Source organism: Heloderma suspectum, chromosome 7 (genome assembly GCF_057233095.1).
Source record: "Heloderma suspectum isolate Gila_16-S chromosome 7, 16-S_ref, whole genome shotgun sequence".
Taxonomy (NCBI): domain Eukaryota; kingdom Metazoa; phylum Chordata; class Lepidosauria; order Squamata; family Helodermatidae; genus Heloderma; species Heloderma suspectum.
Genome location: NC_139464.1, coordinates 50977220 through 50993885, shown reverse-complemented (window position 1 = coordinate 50993885; position 16666 = coordinate 50977220). Strand labels below are relative to the sequence as shown.

The window sequence follows — 16666 nt, the reverse complement described above, 5'->3', positions numbered from 1 at the left end:
CATTGGATGAAAGATATAAGATTAAACATGGATGTTTCCATTTTAATAGCGCTGTTCTAAAGATGCTGCTACCAGGCAATTAAAATGAGTGGGTAATCAGTAGGTGAATGACAATTTATTGGACATTAATATTGCTTTAAAAAGTAAATAACTGTGTTCAATATTTTTATTTTCATTAATGTTCTGAAAAACCTAATACCTAGTTCTCATTATAATACCCAGACAGCTCTTTTGGTTCTTGCAAATCTGACTTTTAAAGACGTTTTTCATTAGAACTCACTAGAAAATAAAGGAGGGAAAGGCTTTTGTACCACTGTAAAATTCCAACCAACTAATGACCAATACTTTTATCCCTGGCTGTATTCCTGAAAGGTAAAAAATAATTTACATTTCCAGTTTGACAGACATGTGGCAAATGAAATAGTCAATGACCTACTTTTTTATATTCCATGTAAATGAAACTGTCATCATAATAAAAAAGAATACCATTGCCAGACATTGCCAATGGTATTCTTTTCAAATAAACATATACATGAAACAAAATATTACTTAGATATTAATACTATGCAAAACACCTGCATCTGTATATAACAATTAATTATTACAATAATTATACAATACCAACATTTATCTCCGCTATTTTTATACATTAGCTTTAGCCAATATGGTATAAGATACCAATTATACATAGCCCGATAATCACATTTCTAAGCCATCTCTGATTCTAATAGTGGAAAGTCACTCATTCTCCATTTATTAATGTCTGAGCTTTCTATTTCTTAACACTTTAAAAACTATAAGATTATGGTCAGCCTAAAATGATAGATCAACTGCAGTTTGAATTGTTTGCTCAGCTAAGCTAGGAGTCACCCAAAATATGTCTCCTTGTACAACAATCATGTGGGATAGATTAAGAGGTATATCTCTAAGGGTGGGATTTAGAGGTCTCCAGATATCTGTTAGTCTTAGAGCCTTCAAATGTTATTGCACAACTTTATGAAGAATATTTTTGTCTTTAGTTCTTTTTTGGATTTATCCATAAAAATATTCATAATTCCAGTCATGTTTTCTGCTATTAGGGCTCAGTCCTATGGCCAATAGACAGCAGCTAGACGGCCATAGGACTGATTGGTTCCCAGACAATTGCATCTCTGCCCCCACCACCTCGAAGGTGGCGCGGATCGTCCTCAGGCTCTGTGCTCATAAGAACAACGTGGAGCGGGACAAAAGGGGGCGTTCCCGGGGGCGGGGAGGGGCGGGGAGTGCAGAATTGCCAATACGATGCTTCCTATGCATTGTCCAGGCTCCCCACCTTGCGCTCTGACCTCCCGCAGCTAGGCAGCCAAAATAGGCCATCTAGCCATGAATGAAGGGCGGCTGGAGTGCTGAGGAGAGGATGCCCTCCGCACTCCTCCTGCCGTGCACTGGATAGACAACTGCATCTGAGTTCGGATTGCTCCCTTAATAACTCGGCCTCTGCAAAATTCACTAGTAACTCAAATTAATATAAAACATGATTTGGGTATCATTAGGGGCATAATTTGTACCTATAAATGTTCTTCCCATTTTATTTCTTACCATGAATTTCTTTTATCGTTTTCCACAAAACAACTCTGTAGCATGAGATTAGAACTGAGATACATAAGAAAGATGGAACTCCTAATCTTCTAATTCATGTCTTCTTCCCATCCACAGAAAAAGAAACATTTCTACCTTTTAAATAGCTATGGTAATACGGCCACGGGCTCATTTGGATTCTTCCCTGTCCCCGCACTCTCCCACAGTTCCCCAGTCTTTCTGTTTTGTATTTCACAGCATAACTAAGCTCTCCCCTTTTCTCTAGGCTAAATGTACATCACATACTTTGCTTTTTCTTTGCTGGCCTTCCTTCATGTTCCCTTAACAAGCAGCAACAAATCCATAAAAGCATTGAACCAAAGGGGTATTTTTAATTGCTTTTGATCAGGGAAAGATTCTTGTCAATTCTTGTTTTTAAAAAATGCTTGTTAATCATCTGTTAGCACTGTACAGTGTAAGAGAAAAGAAATGCCAGATGCTTAAGTTGTCTAAATGTATAAACAATATGGCACAGAAAGCAGAAATGTCAAAGAAATGTGAACGCTTTTCAGTAGCTGAAGAATATTTTCCTCAACTTGAAAAACTGAGATCAAATCGATTGTAAGTTAGATCTGTTTGCTTTTAATAATGTTTCACTTCACTACCTTATATTTATTAATTTTTCAAACGATATATAAGGTCCAAATTCCCTGAGAACAACCTAGAGTGATGGCAGAGGAAGAATTCATGGTGGAAGAATTGCCAAATCCTACAGAGAGAGAACTCCATGATATCCTTTGGTCCTTGGGACAGCCTCCCATGGGCCATAGGATTGTACCCCAAATATAGTTTGTTATTAAAACCATAACGTTTTGTAATGTTTCATTCAATGAGACAAAAGGTTATGCAATACTGTATATACTGAAAGTCTAAGATAACATTCAGTGGGGTGGGCCCAGTTTTGAATTCCAATGGTGGAAGCAACCTCTGAGCAGAATTCCACTCAGAATGCTCCCATCAATGGAAAAGGTGGTGGGCTGGGAAGGATTCTCATGAGAACATAAGAAAAGCCATGCTGGATCAGACCAAGGGTCCATCTAGTCTAGCATTCTGTTCACACAGTGGCCAACCAGCTGTCGATTGGGAAGCCACAAGCAGGGCATAAGCGTAACAGCAACCTCCCACCCATGTTCCCCAGTAAGTGGTGTACATAGGCTCACTGACTCTGGTACTGGAGGTAGCACATAGATAGCTTTTTCTTCCAGGAATTTGTCCAACCCCCTTTTAAAGCCATCCAAATTGGTGGCCATCACTACATCCTGTAGTAACAAATTCCATAGTTTAACTACGCGCTGTGTGAAGAAGGATTTCCTTTTATCTGTCCTGAATCTCCCACCAAACCGCTTCATCGGATGACTCCAGGTTCTAGTATTTTGAGAGAGGGGGAAAAATGTCTCCCTGTCCACATTCTCCACACCATGCATAATTCTGTAGACCTCTATCCTGTCTCCCCTTACCCTCCTTTTTTCCAAGCGAAACAATCCCAGCTGTTGTAACCTTCTGTCATAGGGGAGATGCTCAGGCCCCTTGATCATTTTAGTTGCCCCTTTCTGCACTTTTTCCAGCTCTACAATATCTTTTTTTAGGTGTGGTGACCAGAACTGGTCACAGTATTCCAACTGTGGCCGCACCATCTATTTGTATAGGGGCAGTATGATATTGGTAGTTTCATTCTCAGTTGCTTTTCTAAATATGCTTAATGTGGAGTTTGCCTTTTTTATAACAGCCACACACCGGGTTGACATCTTCAATGAGCTGTCCACCACAACCCCAAGATCTCTTTCCTGGTCAGTCACCACTAGCTCAGATCCCATCAGGCTATACTTGAAACTGGATTTTTTTGCTCCCACGTGCATCACTTTACATTTGCTTACACTGATCCACATTTGCCGTTTAGATGCCCATTCTTCCAGTTTGGAGAGATCCTTTTGGAGCTCTTCACAATCCCTTTTTGTTTTAACCATTTGGTGTCATCTGCAAACTTGTCCACTTCACTGCTCACTCCTAATTCCAAATCATTTATGAACAGGTTGGAAAGCACTGGTCCTAATACGGATCCCTGTGGGACCCCACTATTTACTTCCCACCATTGGGAGAATTTACCAATTATTCCTGCTCTCTGCTTTCTGTTCTTTAACCAGTTAATGATCCAGAAGAGGACCTGTATTCTTATTCCATGACTGCTACGTTTGCTCAGGAGTCTTTGGTGAGGGACTCTGTCAAAACCTTTTTGGAAGTCCAAGTAAACAATGTCTGCTGGATCACCCCTGTTTATTGATACTCTCAAACTACTCTAAAAAGTTAGTGAGACAAGACTTACCTTTGCGGAAGCCGTGTTGATTCTTTTTCAGCAAGGCTTGTCTTTCTATATGCTTCCTCATTTTGTCTTTAATCATGCCTTTAACTAATACCCGGAGCAGACGTTAAGCTAATGGGTCTGTAATTTCCTGGATCCCCCCTGGATCCCTTTTTGAAAATTGGTGTTACATTGGACATCTTCCAGTCCTCTGGTATAGAGTCTGATCTTAGGGTCAGGTTGCATATTTTGGTTAGAATATCAGCAATTTCATATTTCAGTTCTTTGAGAACTCTAGGATGGGTACCATCTGGGCCCAGTGATTTATCTGCTTTGAATTTATCAATAAGGTCAAGAACTTCATCTTTTGTCACCACTATTTGCCTCAGTTCCTCAGACTCCCTTCCTGAAAACATCAGTTCAGGCACAGGTATCTGTCCTATATCATCTACAGTGAAGACAAATGAAAATAATTTATTCAGTTTCTCCGCAATCTCTTTGTCCTCCCTCAGTACTCCTTTAACTCCACTGTCATCCAGAGGCCCAACTGCTGCCCTAGCTGGTTTTCTGCTTCTGATATATTTAATGAATTCTTTAGCGATATGCTCGTCAAAATGCTTTTTTGCATCTCTTATTGTCTGCTTGCATCACCTTTGTGCACGCTTGTGCTCCCTTTTGTTTTCCTCACTTGGGCAAGAGTTCCATTTTCTGAAAGAAGCTCTCCTTTCTTTAATAGCTCCCTGAACACTGCTCGTTAACCATGCTGGCGACCTCTTGGACTTGGTGATACCTTTCCTAACCTGTGGTATGCATTTTAGCTGGGCTTCTATTTTTGTGGTTTTCAGTAATCTCCAAGCATTCTGAAGGGATTTAATGCTCTTGACTCCCCCTTTTAACTTCTTTTTCACCAGTTCCCTCATTTTAGAGAAATTTCCTCTTATGAAGTCAAATATGACTGTGTTGGACTTCCTGGGCAATTTTCCACTTAAATATATATAAAAACTGATAGCACTGTGATCACTGCTTCCAAGTGGTTCAACAACATTTACATCTCATCCTAGGTCCTGGGTGACACCACTTAGGATTAAATCCAAGGTCGCCTCTCCTCTGGTTGGTTCCATGACCAACTGTTCTAGGGCGCAATCGTTTAGGGCATCAAGAAATGGAGGGAGCAATCCTATGGCTTACAATCTAACAAGCTAGTCTAACAAGCTATGGCTAGACAGTCATAGAATATGTCTGTTCCAGGAGAACCGACCTTCCCTGCCCCTCCCCCCGTGCTGCCTTGGAGGCAGCTCAGAATGGCCCCCTGCTTGGAAGAGGAGCACGGAGCAGTGAAAATGGGGCATTCCGGGGCAAGGAAGGCAGAAATGCTGGTACAACACATCCTATGTGTTATCCAGTAGCCACTTCCCCCGCTCCGCCTTCCCGCAGCTAGACAGCCAATATTGGCTGTCTAGCCACAAATGCAGGGTGGCTGAAGCATGCAGGGGCTGATCCCCTCTGCACTTCTCCTGCCCTGCATTGGATATACGGTCACCTCTGAGTTTGGAGGCGGCCATCTATCCCCATAGGATTGTGCCCCTAACCGCTTTGTCATGGCTGGAACATGCATTTATCCAATCAATGTGGGGGTAATTTAAGTTGCCCATTATTACAACACTTCCTTGTTCAGAGGCCTCCCTGATTTCATTTTCCATCTCAAGGTCACTCTGAGCATTCTGGTCATGTTCCTAGCACTAAATTAGTTTTGGAGCCTGGTATTGTCACCCACAGTGCTTCTGTGGGAGAGCCTACCCCTTTTAGGTGTTCTAGTCCATTTGACACTATGCCCTCTTTGACATACAGGGCAACACCTCCCCCAGTGCTCCATTACCTGTCCATCCTATAGTTTATATCCAAAGATGACTATATTCATTGGTTCTCTCTGCACCACCACGTTTCTGTAATGCCCACTATATCCAGGTTTTCCTTTAAAATCAAGCACTCCAATCAGAGGCTTATAGCATTTGCATAAAAACACCTATACATGGTATCCCTCCCCGGATGCCTCTGGCGTGTGCATCTTTTGCTATGGGACATTGGCCCCTCTGATTGGCTATTATGTTCTACAATGCACTCCTGGCCTATTTCCTCCCCTTCTACATTTGGGCAATCAAAAACATTTTCATCTTCATCCCTTTGGGATGATTTTACCCGAACTGGATGCTTCCCAGCTCCTGTCAGCTTTCCTCCAGGGTTTAGTTTAAAAGCTGCTCTACTACCACTCTGGTTCCATTTTGGTTCAAGTGGAGCCCATCTCTCTTGTACAAGCCTGGCTGGACTCAAAATGTTCCCCAGTGCCTAACAAATTTGAACCCTTCCTCCCTGCACCACTGTCTCATCTAGAGATGTCACAGAATTCTGCGACGGATCTCGGTGAGGCCGAATGCCAGTGCATTCGGTCCCCCGAAACCCATCATGGAATGGCCTGCCACACACACCCCCCCCGCAGATTCCCCCCAAGACTTACCTGGGGCGGATGTTCCAGACAGCGGCGGCTCCAGCGGCGGCGGCAGCTGGCTTTCCGAACGGCTGCCACCGCCACCATTTGCAGTCTGTGTCTTTCTTTTTTTTTTCTCCATAGATGTGATAGGCTACGTAAAGACTTACGTAGCCTATCACGTGTGGGTTTAAAAAACACAAACGCGTACGCAAATAGCGGCGGCTACGGCCGCCGCCATTTGCGTTCCTTATTTTTTGTTGTTGTTACCCAGAGCCCTCCGCGGACAGAAATCTGGCTGCGGACGGCCCTGGCCGGCTGCTCCACGGAGCCACCACACAGCATAGCCGGCCGTCGAGGATTCCGGGGGGAGGACCGGATCACCTCCCCCCGGTCAAGGATTCCAGGGGGAGGGACAGAACGCCTACCCCCCCACCATTAACAGAATCTGTGAAAAGTTAAGTCACTTTCGTACATCCCTAGTCTCATCCACGCATTGAGATTCCTCAGTTTTGCCTGTCTAGCTGGCCCTGCATGTGGAACAGGTAGCATTTCGGAAAAAGCTACCTTGGTGGTCCTGGATTTCAACCTCCTACCTAGCAACCTAAATTTGGCTTCCAGGACCTCATGACTACATTTTCCCACTTCGTTGGTACCAACATGGACCATGACCACTGACTCCACCCCAGCACTATCTACTAGGCTATCTAGATGGCACGTGATATCTGCAGCCTTCGCACCAGGCAGACAATTCACCATGCAGTCTACACGCCCATCACAAACCCAGCTGTCTATGCGTTTAATGATCAAATCTCCCATTGCCACAAGCCCCCCTCCCCATGGAGGCACATCCTCGGTGCGAGAGGATATTTGTAAATCTTCCAAGAGATGGGTTCCTTCTAAGGGAACATTTCCCTCTTCTTCAGAATGATGCTCTCCTTCCCCAAGACCCACATTCTCCATGACAGCAGAGGAGCTGCCACCCTGGGAGTCGGACACAGCTAATAGGTCCCTGAAGGTCTCATCCACCGACCTCTCTGCCTCTCTTAGCTTCTCCAGGTCCACAATCTTGACCTCAAGGGAACAAATTTGTTCCCTGAGAGCCAGGAGCTCATTACACCAAGCACACACCCACGACTTCCATCCAGCAGGTAGACAGTCAGACATGTGGCACTCAATGCAATACACTTCATAGCCCCCACCTCCCTGTTGGCTTTCTACCTTCATTTTTTTTTTTTTATTTGGTTGTGTTTTCCCTGGAAATCTGATTGGAGGGCCTCAGTTGAAAAGCAAGGGAGGCTGTATGAAAACTCCTGATCAGCACCAGCTTTCAGTGGCTGGGAATATAGGTCAGTTGGCCCCTGAGGGAATGGCAATTCCTATTTAGGATAGAGAACAATTAACAATGGTGAGTGGGAGACCTATTGAGGGGAGATCCTCTATTCAATGGGTCTCCAATTTCACCTTCCTGTTTTGGAGGGACCCCCAACTCTCCAGAGCAGTCTTTCATGGGGCATACAGACTGCAGGGGAAAATAGATGAAAATCTCCTCCATGTTGCAAGTGAAAGCATTCTGCTGGATCAAAAATCTTCCATGGACAGAAGGAAGCCTTCTGGTTTTGGAGACCTGGTTTCAAATCCCCCATTCAGCCATGAAGATCAACTGATGACCTTCAGACAGTTTCTGTGCCAGTTCACATGACATGACATGGATTAATTTACCCTTGAGGAGCTGCAGCATGTGCTGGTCGCCATTATGAACATGCAAGCCTCAACAGGGCTTTGTCAAGGGTTGTTGTGTCATACCAACCTGGCTGGCGGGGATTATTTGGGGGTTAAAGAATCCTCACCTAAACCCACAGTCAAATAACCCCCAGCAGCCAGGTTCGCATGACATGAAAACCCCCAACAAGCCCCGGTCCGGGGTCACATATTCATAATGGCAGCCAGTACACACCACAGCTCCTCAAGGGTAAATTAGTGGGCTGCGATATCACTATCTCTCATCCTAACTTGGCTCACATGTTTGTTCTTGGAATATAATAGGAAAAATCCATCTACGCTACAGAAAGACATAATAGCCCTGTTGCCCTGAGCTTCTTGAAAGAAGGGTGGGCAAATTTGATAAATAAATACAATTAACAATAATGTCCTGTTTTCAGTTGGGGGCTCTACATGATAGCTTAATATGGAGTGATTCTTCAACTACATTCGTGTTTTTTTTATTATGCAGTTGATCCGAAATTGCTCTGTGTAAGGAGTATCCAATTTGACACTACTACTACTGTAAATTACATTGTACTAGCGTAAGTGACATCTAGCACAATGTCACTTTTCCAGGGAAACCCGTCACCTCAGCAAACACCATTATCATTGCAGTAGAGGTTGCTTATACTCGCACAATGTAATTTATGTTAGAAGTAGTGTCAAATTGGATACTGCCCTGTAGCAGATCCCAAGTAAAATGGTCAGAAGATATATTGCTAAAACACAGAAGAAGAATAAAGAATATAATAAATAGCATTAAGTACAAGCAATTATTGAAAAAAGGGAATAAATATACAAAATGTGACAAGCACAGTAAAAATACAAAGCCATTAGGATGTTGCTAAAAAGAAAATGGGCATGGTTAAGAAGTAACTAATAAGTTTATGATCAGCACATCAGAAAATATAAGATAGGTTTAATATGAAGAATATACAGAACTGCAGGATGAGGAGACACACTAATGCAACTAGAAGAGTTTTGAAAGCTTTACTGCAACTCAACAGGCAAGTGTCATAAATGTGTAAGATTACGCTTCAGAAAAAAGAGAGCTAGTTCAATCTCTGGCAAAAACATTATCAGAAAGAGAAAAGAGAGGAAGTAAAAGACCCTGCTCTCTCTGCAAAGAGTGGGAAAATGAAAATATCCTTGAAAAAAAACTTGAAACATGTCAAGTCATTTTCAAAAATCTAAAATCACTCCAAAGCACATTTGGATAATTTCTTGTTTTTGCTGTGTCAAGGATCACAGTTAGCCAGCTCACTCTTTCTAATAATGAAGTTGTGGTCACTCTCCACAATACATATACAATAAGCCCATCAAGAGTTGGCAAGAATTGGAAGGAAAGAATCTTTCCCATGGGTATCACTGATTGGATTTCCTAAATAATTGTTTCAGGAACAAAAAAGGTAATTTGGGGACAGTTGTACTTTGCTACATCCAGAATCAATTTTGCTCTTGAAATATATCTTTTTCCACATTTTCAAATCTCTTGATGTTTAAGGCTACACACTCCCAGGTAAGTCCTATTGAACTTAATGAGACTTACTTCTGAGTAGACATGCATAGGATTGATCCTTTGATTGGTTTTTAATTGATAATAAAAACACAAAGTGAAAACTGCAATAAAGGAGATATTATTAAAGCAATACCTGAGTAAGACTGGGAAATCCAAGATTCCTGCATCCATTACAGGGTGTCAGTGCTTCCCACAAACCTGTAGGTCCACAACTATTTTCACCACCATCTTCCTCCTCCTCTTCTTCTGCTGGTGACAGATTTGTTGAAGATGGCCTCTGAGGATAAGAGTAGCATTTCCCAAATTAATTGTACTGTACTTTAATAGAAATACACATTGCGTTTTTTACACTTTAAGAAAATATTTTATGTCTATTAAAATAGACCACAGTTGAACTGGAATTTAATATACCCACCAGAAATTAATACTTAAATTAAACAAAAGGATGGTGAACTTTAATTTATTTCACATACACAGTATTTTAGAGTTCATTTTGATTATTGATGTTTTTAAATGTTGTGCTTTTTCAAATGTTGTGAAATGCTTTTTCACAACCTCCAAATAGGATGAAGCATAAAATAAACAGGATCTTTGCGTTAACTTTCAGTCTGCTTAAAGTCCATGTGGCATGTTTAGAAGTATATTTTGTATTCCACAGGCATTCCAGGAAGGTAATTTTGTCCTCTGTATGGAGACCTGTTTTTGTACATTGCTTAGAAATTTATTCATAAACATCATTAAATAAATAAATATTTATTTACTATTTAATCTACAGGTGTAAATACCCAGGACACAATCTAACAGAATTGGCCATATAATATAATAGATTTTAAGGCTGCAATCCTATGCACACTTACTTGGAAGTAAGCCCCATTGAACTCAGTAAGACTTACTTCCAAGTAAACATGCAGAGGATTGCACTGTAAACTGTTTTTTTGTTCGATTACTGCCCCAGTCTTCAAGACAGATTAAACTGTATCATACATCTATCTCTCCTGTTCTTGTTGCATAGTACTAATAAAAGCCTACAACACTTTCTGCATCTGTCTAAAGCTTGAAAGAGTTACTACGATGTGTAAATTCCTGTGTGTAGCAGAACTTTTATTTTTTAGCCATACACCATAACAAAATAAAAAAACATTCAAATGTGAGCAACAAAATTAGCTCTGTTTCCTGGGGCACATCTAGATGTGCCTTTTACTCTGAGGCCGGCGCGAGTGGAGGTCCTTTTGATTAGACAACACAGTCGTCACCTCGCAGTCTTCTGTAGTTTCCACCCGGAAAATGCAGATTTCCAAGGTGTAGTTTTCCTCTGAATGTTTCAGCTGCTGCAGCTTCACCGTGGCGGGGTGCGCTGTCTCACTATCCATCGGGGTGACAGCGCGGTTTGTGGTGGGCATGGAGTGGGCGGTGAATGACAGTGCGACGCCTTTTTCCTCCTCCCCCTCTTCCCCCTCTCTCTTCCCAATCGCTTCCCATCCTGCCCACAGTTCCAATGGGAGAGGGGATGGGAGAAGGAAGTGGTGCTTTGTGCTGCTGCCGCCGCGAGCAACTGTGCCCCTCTCTGCTGGGCCATTATTTTAAACTGTTAATCCCTTGCTTTGGCAGAATATAAATGTAGTAAATAAATGCATAAATAAATATGATACCAGGCCATTCACAAAGGTTAAATGTAAAATCCAGCTTTCTCATCTAAATACATTTGACAAACTTCACTATGCGATTCAAACTGCTATAATTTCTCAATTTAAAATACTTGCTTATCTGCTGTATATTTCTAACTTCATTTCTAAAACATTTTTAATTTGTTTCTTGATTACATTATTTTTATAGTGAAGTGGTGGTACATTATGTGAAACAAGCAATCACGCACAAATTACCACTCAGTTGATCAGGCTGAGAGGTTTGGGATCTTATGAAGTTTAGAAGAATATGCACACAACTAACGTACATGAAAGAAAAGGAGATTTATTGAAATAAAAGAAATAAGCAAAACTAGAACTCCCCAGAGAGTCGCATGCTCTCTGAGGCTTAAGTTAAGAGGTTGCATGCTTCCTAGGTAGAAACTTAGTTACCCAAATGTAGTGCATTAAATGACTAAGTATACAGTTAGCCACTCTTTGTTGCTCAGCTCCAGATCAGTCCATGCCGCAAATAGCCCACTGAGGCAACGGTGATACAGTGTCAGCCAGACCCAAGCCTAAGCCTGCTGTTTTATATCCTAAACCCAAATGGTTAAGTATGACAGAACAAAGATAACTGCACCTTATCGAAGCCTTGGACAGTAAAATCTTTTCCCTGAATTTTACCCAACACATACTCACCACATGCTATCAAGTACTTGGCCAGAGCACTTAAAACATGTCCCATGGATCAAGGGTACTGTTGGTATGTGCACATACAAATGATCCAGATACAACCACGCCCCTCCTGAACAATGGCAGATTCAGGAGTTTTATACCCTTTTCCCTCGTTGGGGCTCATGGGATCAAAGAGGGGTTCAGTATGTTCTTTGTTGATAATAAATACATCATGTTCCCAGTTCCAGGATTGACGTTGTTACTGACAGATTGACATCTCCTTCCGACTCCCCAACATTTCTCAAGGTTGCTTCTGTGGTCATAACGTGCCATCCTCCTCTTTTATTGGCCCATTACCATCTTCTGTAACTGATACTTTGGCAATCTTCAGCACATACCAAAGCACCCCCATTTGGCCTTCCTGCAATAAAGCCATTCATTCTCCATTCACACCTCCCCTTCCTGACCTGGGCTAGAATACTTCATATGCACATGACATAGAATGGTTAAAAGTTAACCTCTTCACATTTCATGATTTTTTTCAATGGACACTTAAATTTTTTGGGTGACAAAAAACATTTCAGGATGTTTACAATTCAAGCTTGTACTCAGGGTCAAACTTTGCATTCTATTTCTTTTTACACCACATTTGTTACATTGCAAAGAAAACAAGAGTTTTCTCTTGTGGCGCCTGAAGTCTACAGGGTTATCTACTAGGAGCTGGGAGAGCAGTTATAGATAGAAGCAATCTTTATTGACAAAATTCAAGTAAAGGTGGATTTAAGAAATAAGAGAAATTAATAAAAGCAATAATATAAGATATAAGGGAAATATAAGTGGATATGAGGAGACGTTAGAAAGACAACTTGAAGAAAAATAGGAGAAATAAAATCACACTGTGTCAGGGTAAACTTAGAAGGGTCTAAAGTTTGAAGGATTTAATACATTGTTCATGCAACTACACAGAGGCATGTTCACTTTATAAGTCCTTGCTATCTAGAGATGCCAACAAACGACTGAACAACAACAACAACATCTAGAGATGTATGTCAGATTTACAATTTATCTTGTTGTTTTTGTTGCTCAGTCGTGTCCGACTCTTTGTGACCCCATGGACCATAGCACGCTAGGTCTTCCTGTCCTGCGCTCTCTCCCGGAGTGTCCATATTCACTGCATCGGTGATGCTATCTAGCCATCTCATCCTCTGCCGTCCCCTTCTCCTTTTGCCTTCAATCTTTTCCAGCATCAGGGTCTTTTCCAGGGAGTTTTCTCTTCGCATTAGGTGGCCAAAATATTTGAGCTTCAGCTTCAGTATCTGTCCTTCCAATGAGCAGTCAGGGTTGATTTCCTGTAGGATGGACTGATTTGATCTCCTTGCAGTCCAGGGGACTCATAAGAGTCTTCTCCAGCACCACATTTCGAAAGCATCGATTCTTCGGCACTCAGCCTTCCTTATAGTCCAGCTCTCACAGCCATACGTTGCTACTGGGAAAACCATAGCTTTGATTATACGAACCTTTGTTGGCAAGGTGATGTCTCTGCTTCTTACTATGCTGTCTAGGTTTGCCATAGCTTTCCTCCCACGGAGCAAGCGTCTTGTAATTTCATGGCTACAGTCACCGTCTGCGGTGATCTTGGAGCCCAAGAAAATAAAATCTGTCAGTGCTTCCATTTCTTCCCCTTCTATATGCCAGGAAGTGATGGGGCCAGATGCCATGATTTTAGTTTTTCTAATGTTGAGTTTCAAACCAGCTTTTGCACTCTCCACTTTCACCCTCAACAAGAGGCTCTTTCGATCCTCTTCGCTTTCTGCCATTAGGGTGGTATCGTCTGCGTATCTGAGGTTGTTGATAATTCTCCCGGCAATCTTAATTCTGACCTATGATTCACCAACCCGGCGTTTCTCATGATGTACTCTGCATACAAATTAAATAAGCAGGGCGACAATGTACAGCCTTGTCGTACTTCTTTCCCAATTTTGAACCAATCGGTTGTTCCATGTCCAGTTCTTACTGTTGCTTCTTGACCCTCGTACAGGTTTCTCAGGAGACAGGTAAGGTGGTCTGGTACTCCCATCTCTTTAAGAATTTGCCACAGTTTGTTGTGATCCACACAATCAAAGGCTTTAGCGTAGTCAATGAAGCAGAAAGAAACGTCTGGAATTCTCTTGCTTTCTCCATGATGCAGCGAATAATGGCGATTTGATCTCTAGTTCCTCTGCCTCTTCGAAACCCAGCTTGTACTTCTGGTAGTTCTCGGTTCACATACTGCTGAAGCCTAGCTTGTAGGATTTTGATTTCCTCAGCTACTTGTAAAGCCTCATCAGACAGCCACTTGGCTTTCTTGCATTTCTTTTTCTTTGGGATGGATTGAGTTGCTGCCTCCTGAACAATGTTACAGACCTCCGTCCATAGTTCCTCAGGCACTCTGTCTATCAGGTCTAATCCCTTAAATCTATTCCTCACCTCTACTGTATATTCATAAGGGATATGATTGAGGTCATTCCTGAATGGTTTAGTGGTTTTCCCTATGTTCTTCTATTTAAGCCGAAAGTTTGCAACAAGAAGCTCATGATCTGAGCCACAGTCAGCTCCAGGTCTTGTTTTTACTGACTGTATAGAGCTTCTCCATCTTTGGCTGCAAAGGACATAATCAATCTGATTTCGATATTGACTATCTAGTGATGGCCATATGTAGAGTCGCCTCTTGTGCTGTTCGAAAAGAGTGTTTGCTATGATCAGCGTGTTCTCTTGGCAAAACTCTATTAGCCTTTGTCTTGCTTCATTTTGTACACCAAGGCCATGCTTGCCTGTTATCCCAGTGATTTCTTGACTTTCTACTTTAGCCTTCCAATCCCCTATGATGAAGAGGACATCTTTTTTTGGTGTTATTTCTAGAAGGTGTTGTAGGACTTCATAGAACCGATCAACCTCAGCTTCTTCGGCCTCAGTGGTTGGGGCATAGACTTGAATTACTGTGATGTTGAATGGTTTGCCTTGGATTCGTACTGAGATCATTCTATCGTTTTTGAGATTGTACCCCAGTACTGCTTTTCCCACCCTTTTGTTGACTATGAGTGCTACTCCATTTCTTCTAAGGGATTCTTGCCCACAGTCCTAGATATAATGGTCACCTGAATTAAATTCGCCCATGCTTGTCCATTTTAGTTCGCTGATTCCCAAGATGTCGATGTTCAATCTTGCCATCTCATGTTTGACCACCTCCAGCTTACCTTGATTCATTGATCTTACATTCCAGGTTCCTAAACAGTATTGTTCTTTACAGCATCGGACTTTCTTTTCGCCACCAGACACATCCACACCTGAGTGTCCTTTCGGCTTTGGCCCAGCCGCTTCACTCTTTCTGGCGCTACTTGGAAATTCCCTCTGCTCTTCCCCAGTAGTATATTGGACACCTTCCGACCTGAGGGGCTCATCTTCCGGCGTCATATCTTTTAGCCTTGTGATATGTTCCATGGGGTTTTCTTGGCAAGAATACTGGAGTGGGTTGCCATTTCCTTCTCCAGTGGACCACATTTTGTCAGAAGTCTCTGCCATGACCTGTCTGTCTTGGGTGGCCCTGCATGGCATAGCTTATGGCTTCACTGAGTTACGCAAGTCCCTTCGCCACAACAAGGCAGTGATCCATGAAGGGGACAATTTATCTACATCGTTATAATTAGATTCAATCTTTAAAAAAAGATAATCTGAAAAGACATTTTAATTATTGTCCAAAAGGAATACCAAGTACTCAATAAAGGCAGTAATGCCACTAATTTAGGGAATATGTATGAAACCAGTAAAGATTATCTCTCTCTTGTTACAGGGTGGCCATTGGGTTCTAAATAATTATGAGCTCTGACTTGATTTGTGTAGAGTCAGGATTGCTGCAATCCTATACCCACTTTCCTGAGAGTATGTCCCATCTGAATAAATGTGAATAGGGTTGTGCCCTAAGGCTGCCATCCAAAACTTGCTTAGTTGGGAGTATAACATGTTGAATGCACTGGAATGTACATCTTGAGTACACATGTTTAGGATTATAGTACATGGCTGCAATCCTAAATACAGTTACCGGGAACTTCTCTCATTTAATTCAAAAGCAAGGAAAATAGCAAAATGAACAGACTCTAATCTTAAAAACAATACTTACTTTATGGAAGGGCCATTGTTCTATAATGGAACATGTGCCTTGCACACAGAAAGTCCCAGGTTCAATCCCCAGTTTTACTGTTAAAATAATCTCAGGTAGCAGGGCTATGAAGAACTCAACTATGAAATTGCTGATATTCTAATAACATGCAATATGTCCCTAAGATCAGCCTCTATACCAGAGGACTGGAAGATGGCCAATGTAACACCAATTTTCAGAAAGGGATCCCGAGGAGATTCGGGAAATTACAGGCCCAATAGCTAAACGTCTGTTCCGGGTAAATTGGTTGAAGGCACCATTAAAGATAAAATGAGGAAGCATATAGAAGGACAAGCCCTGCTGAAAAAGAATCAACATGGCTTCCGCAAAGCTAAGTCCTGTCTCACTAACCGTTCAGAGTTCTTTGAGAGTAGGGTTGTCAGAGAATTCCACATGGACCCAATGAGGCCGGATTCTAAAGAATCCGTGGCGGAACAGCCTCCCGCCCCCCCCCCCGTGGAATCCCCCCGGGACGGAACTTACCTGGGGCGGATGT

General features: G+C 42.2%; 1 protein-coding gene across 1 annotated transcript in view; it reads right to left on the bottom strand.

Moving 5' to 3' along the window:
- ANKS1B (ankyrin repeat and sterile alpha motif domain containing 1B) overlaps positions 1-16666 on the bottom strand; it is a 578800-nt gene that overhangs the window by 455355 nt on the left and 106779 nt on the right. Inside the window, exon 9 of the mRNA XM_084810203.1 lies at positions 9812-9955. Within this exon, the coding sequence (XP_084666329.1) occupies positions 9812-9955 (144 nt within the window). The remainder of the gene's footprint in view (positions 1-9811; positions 9956-16666) is intronic.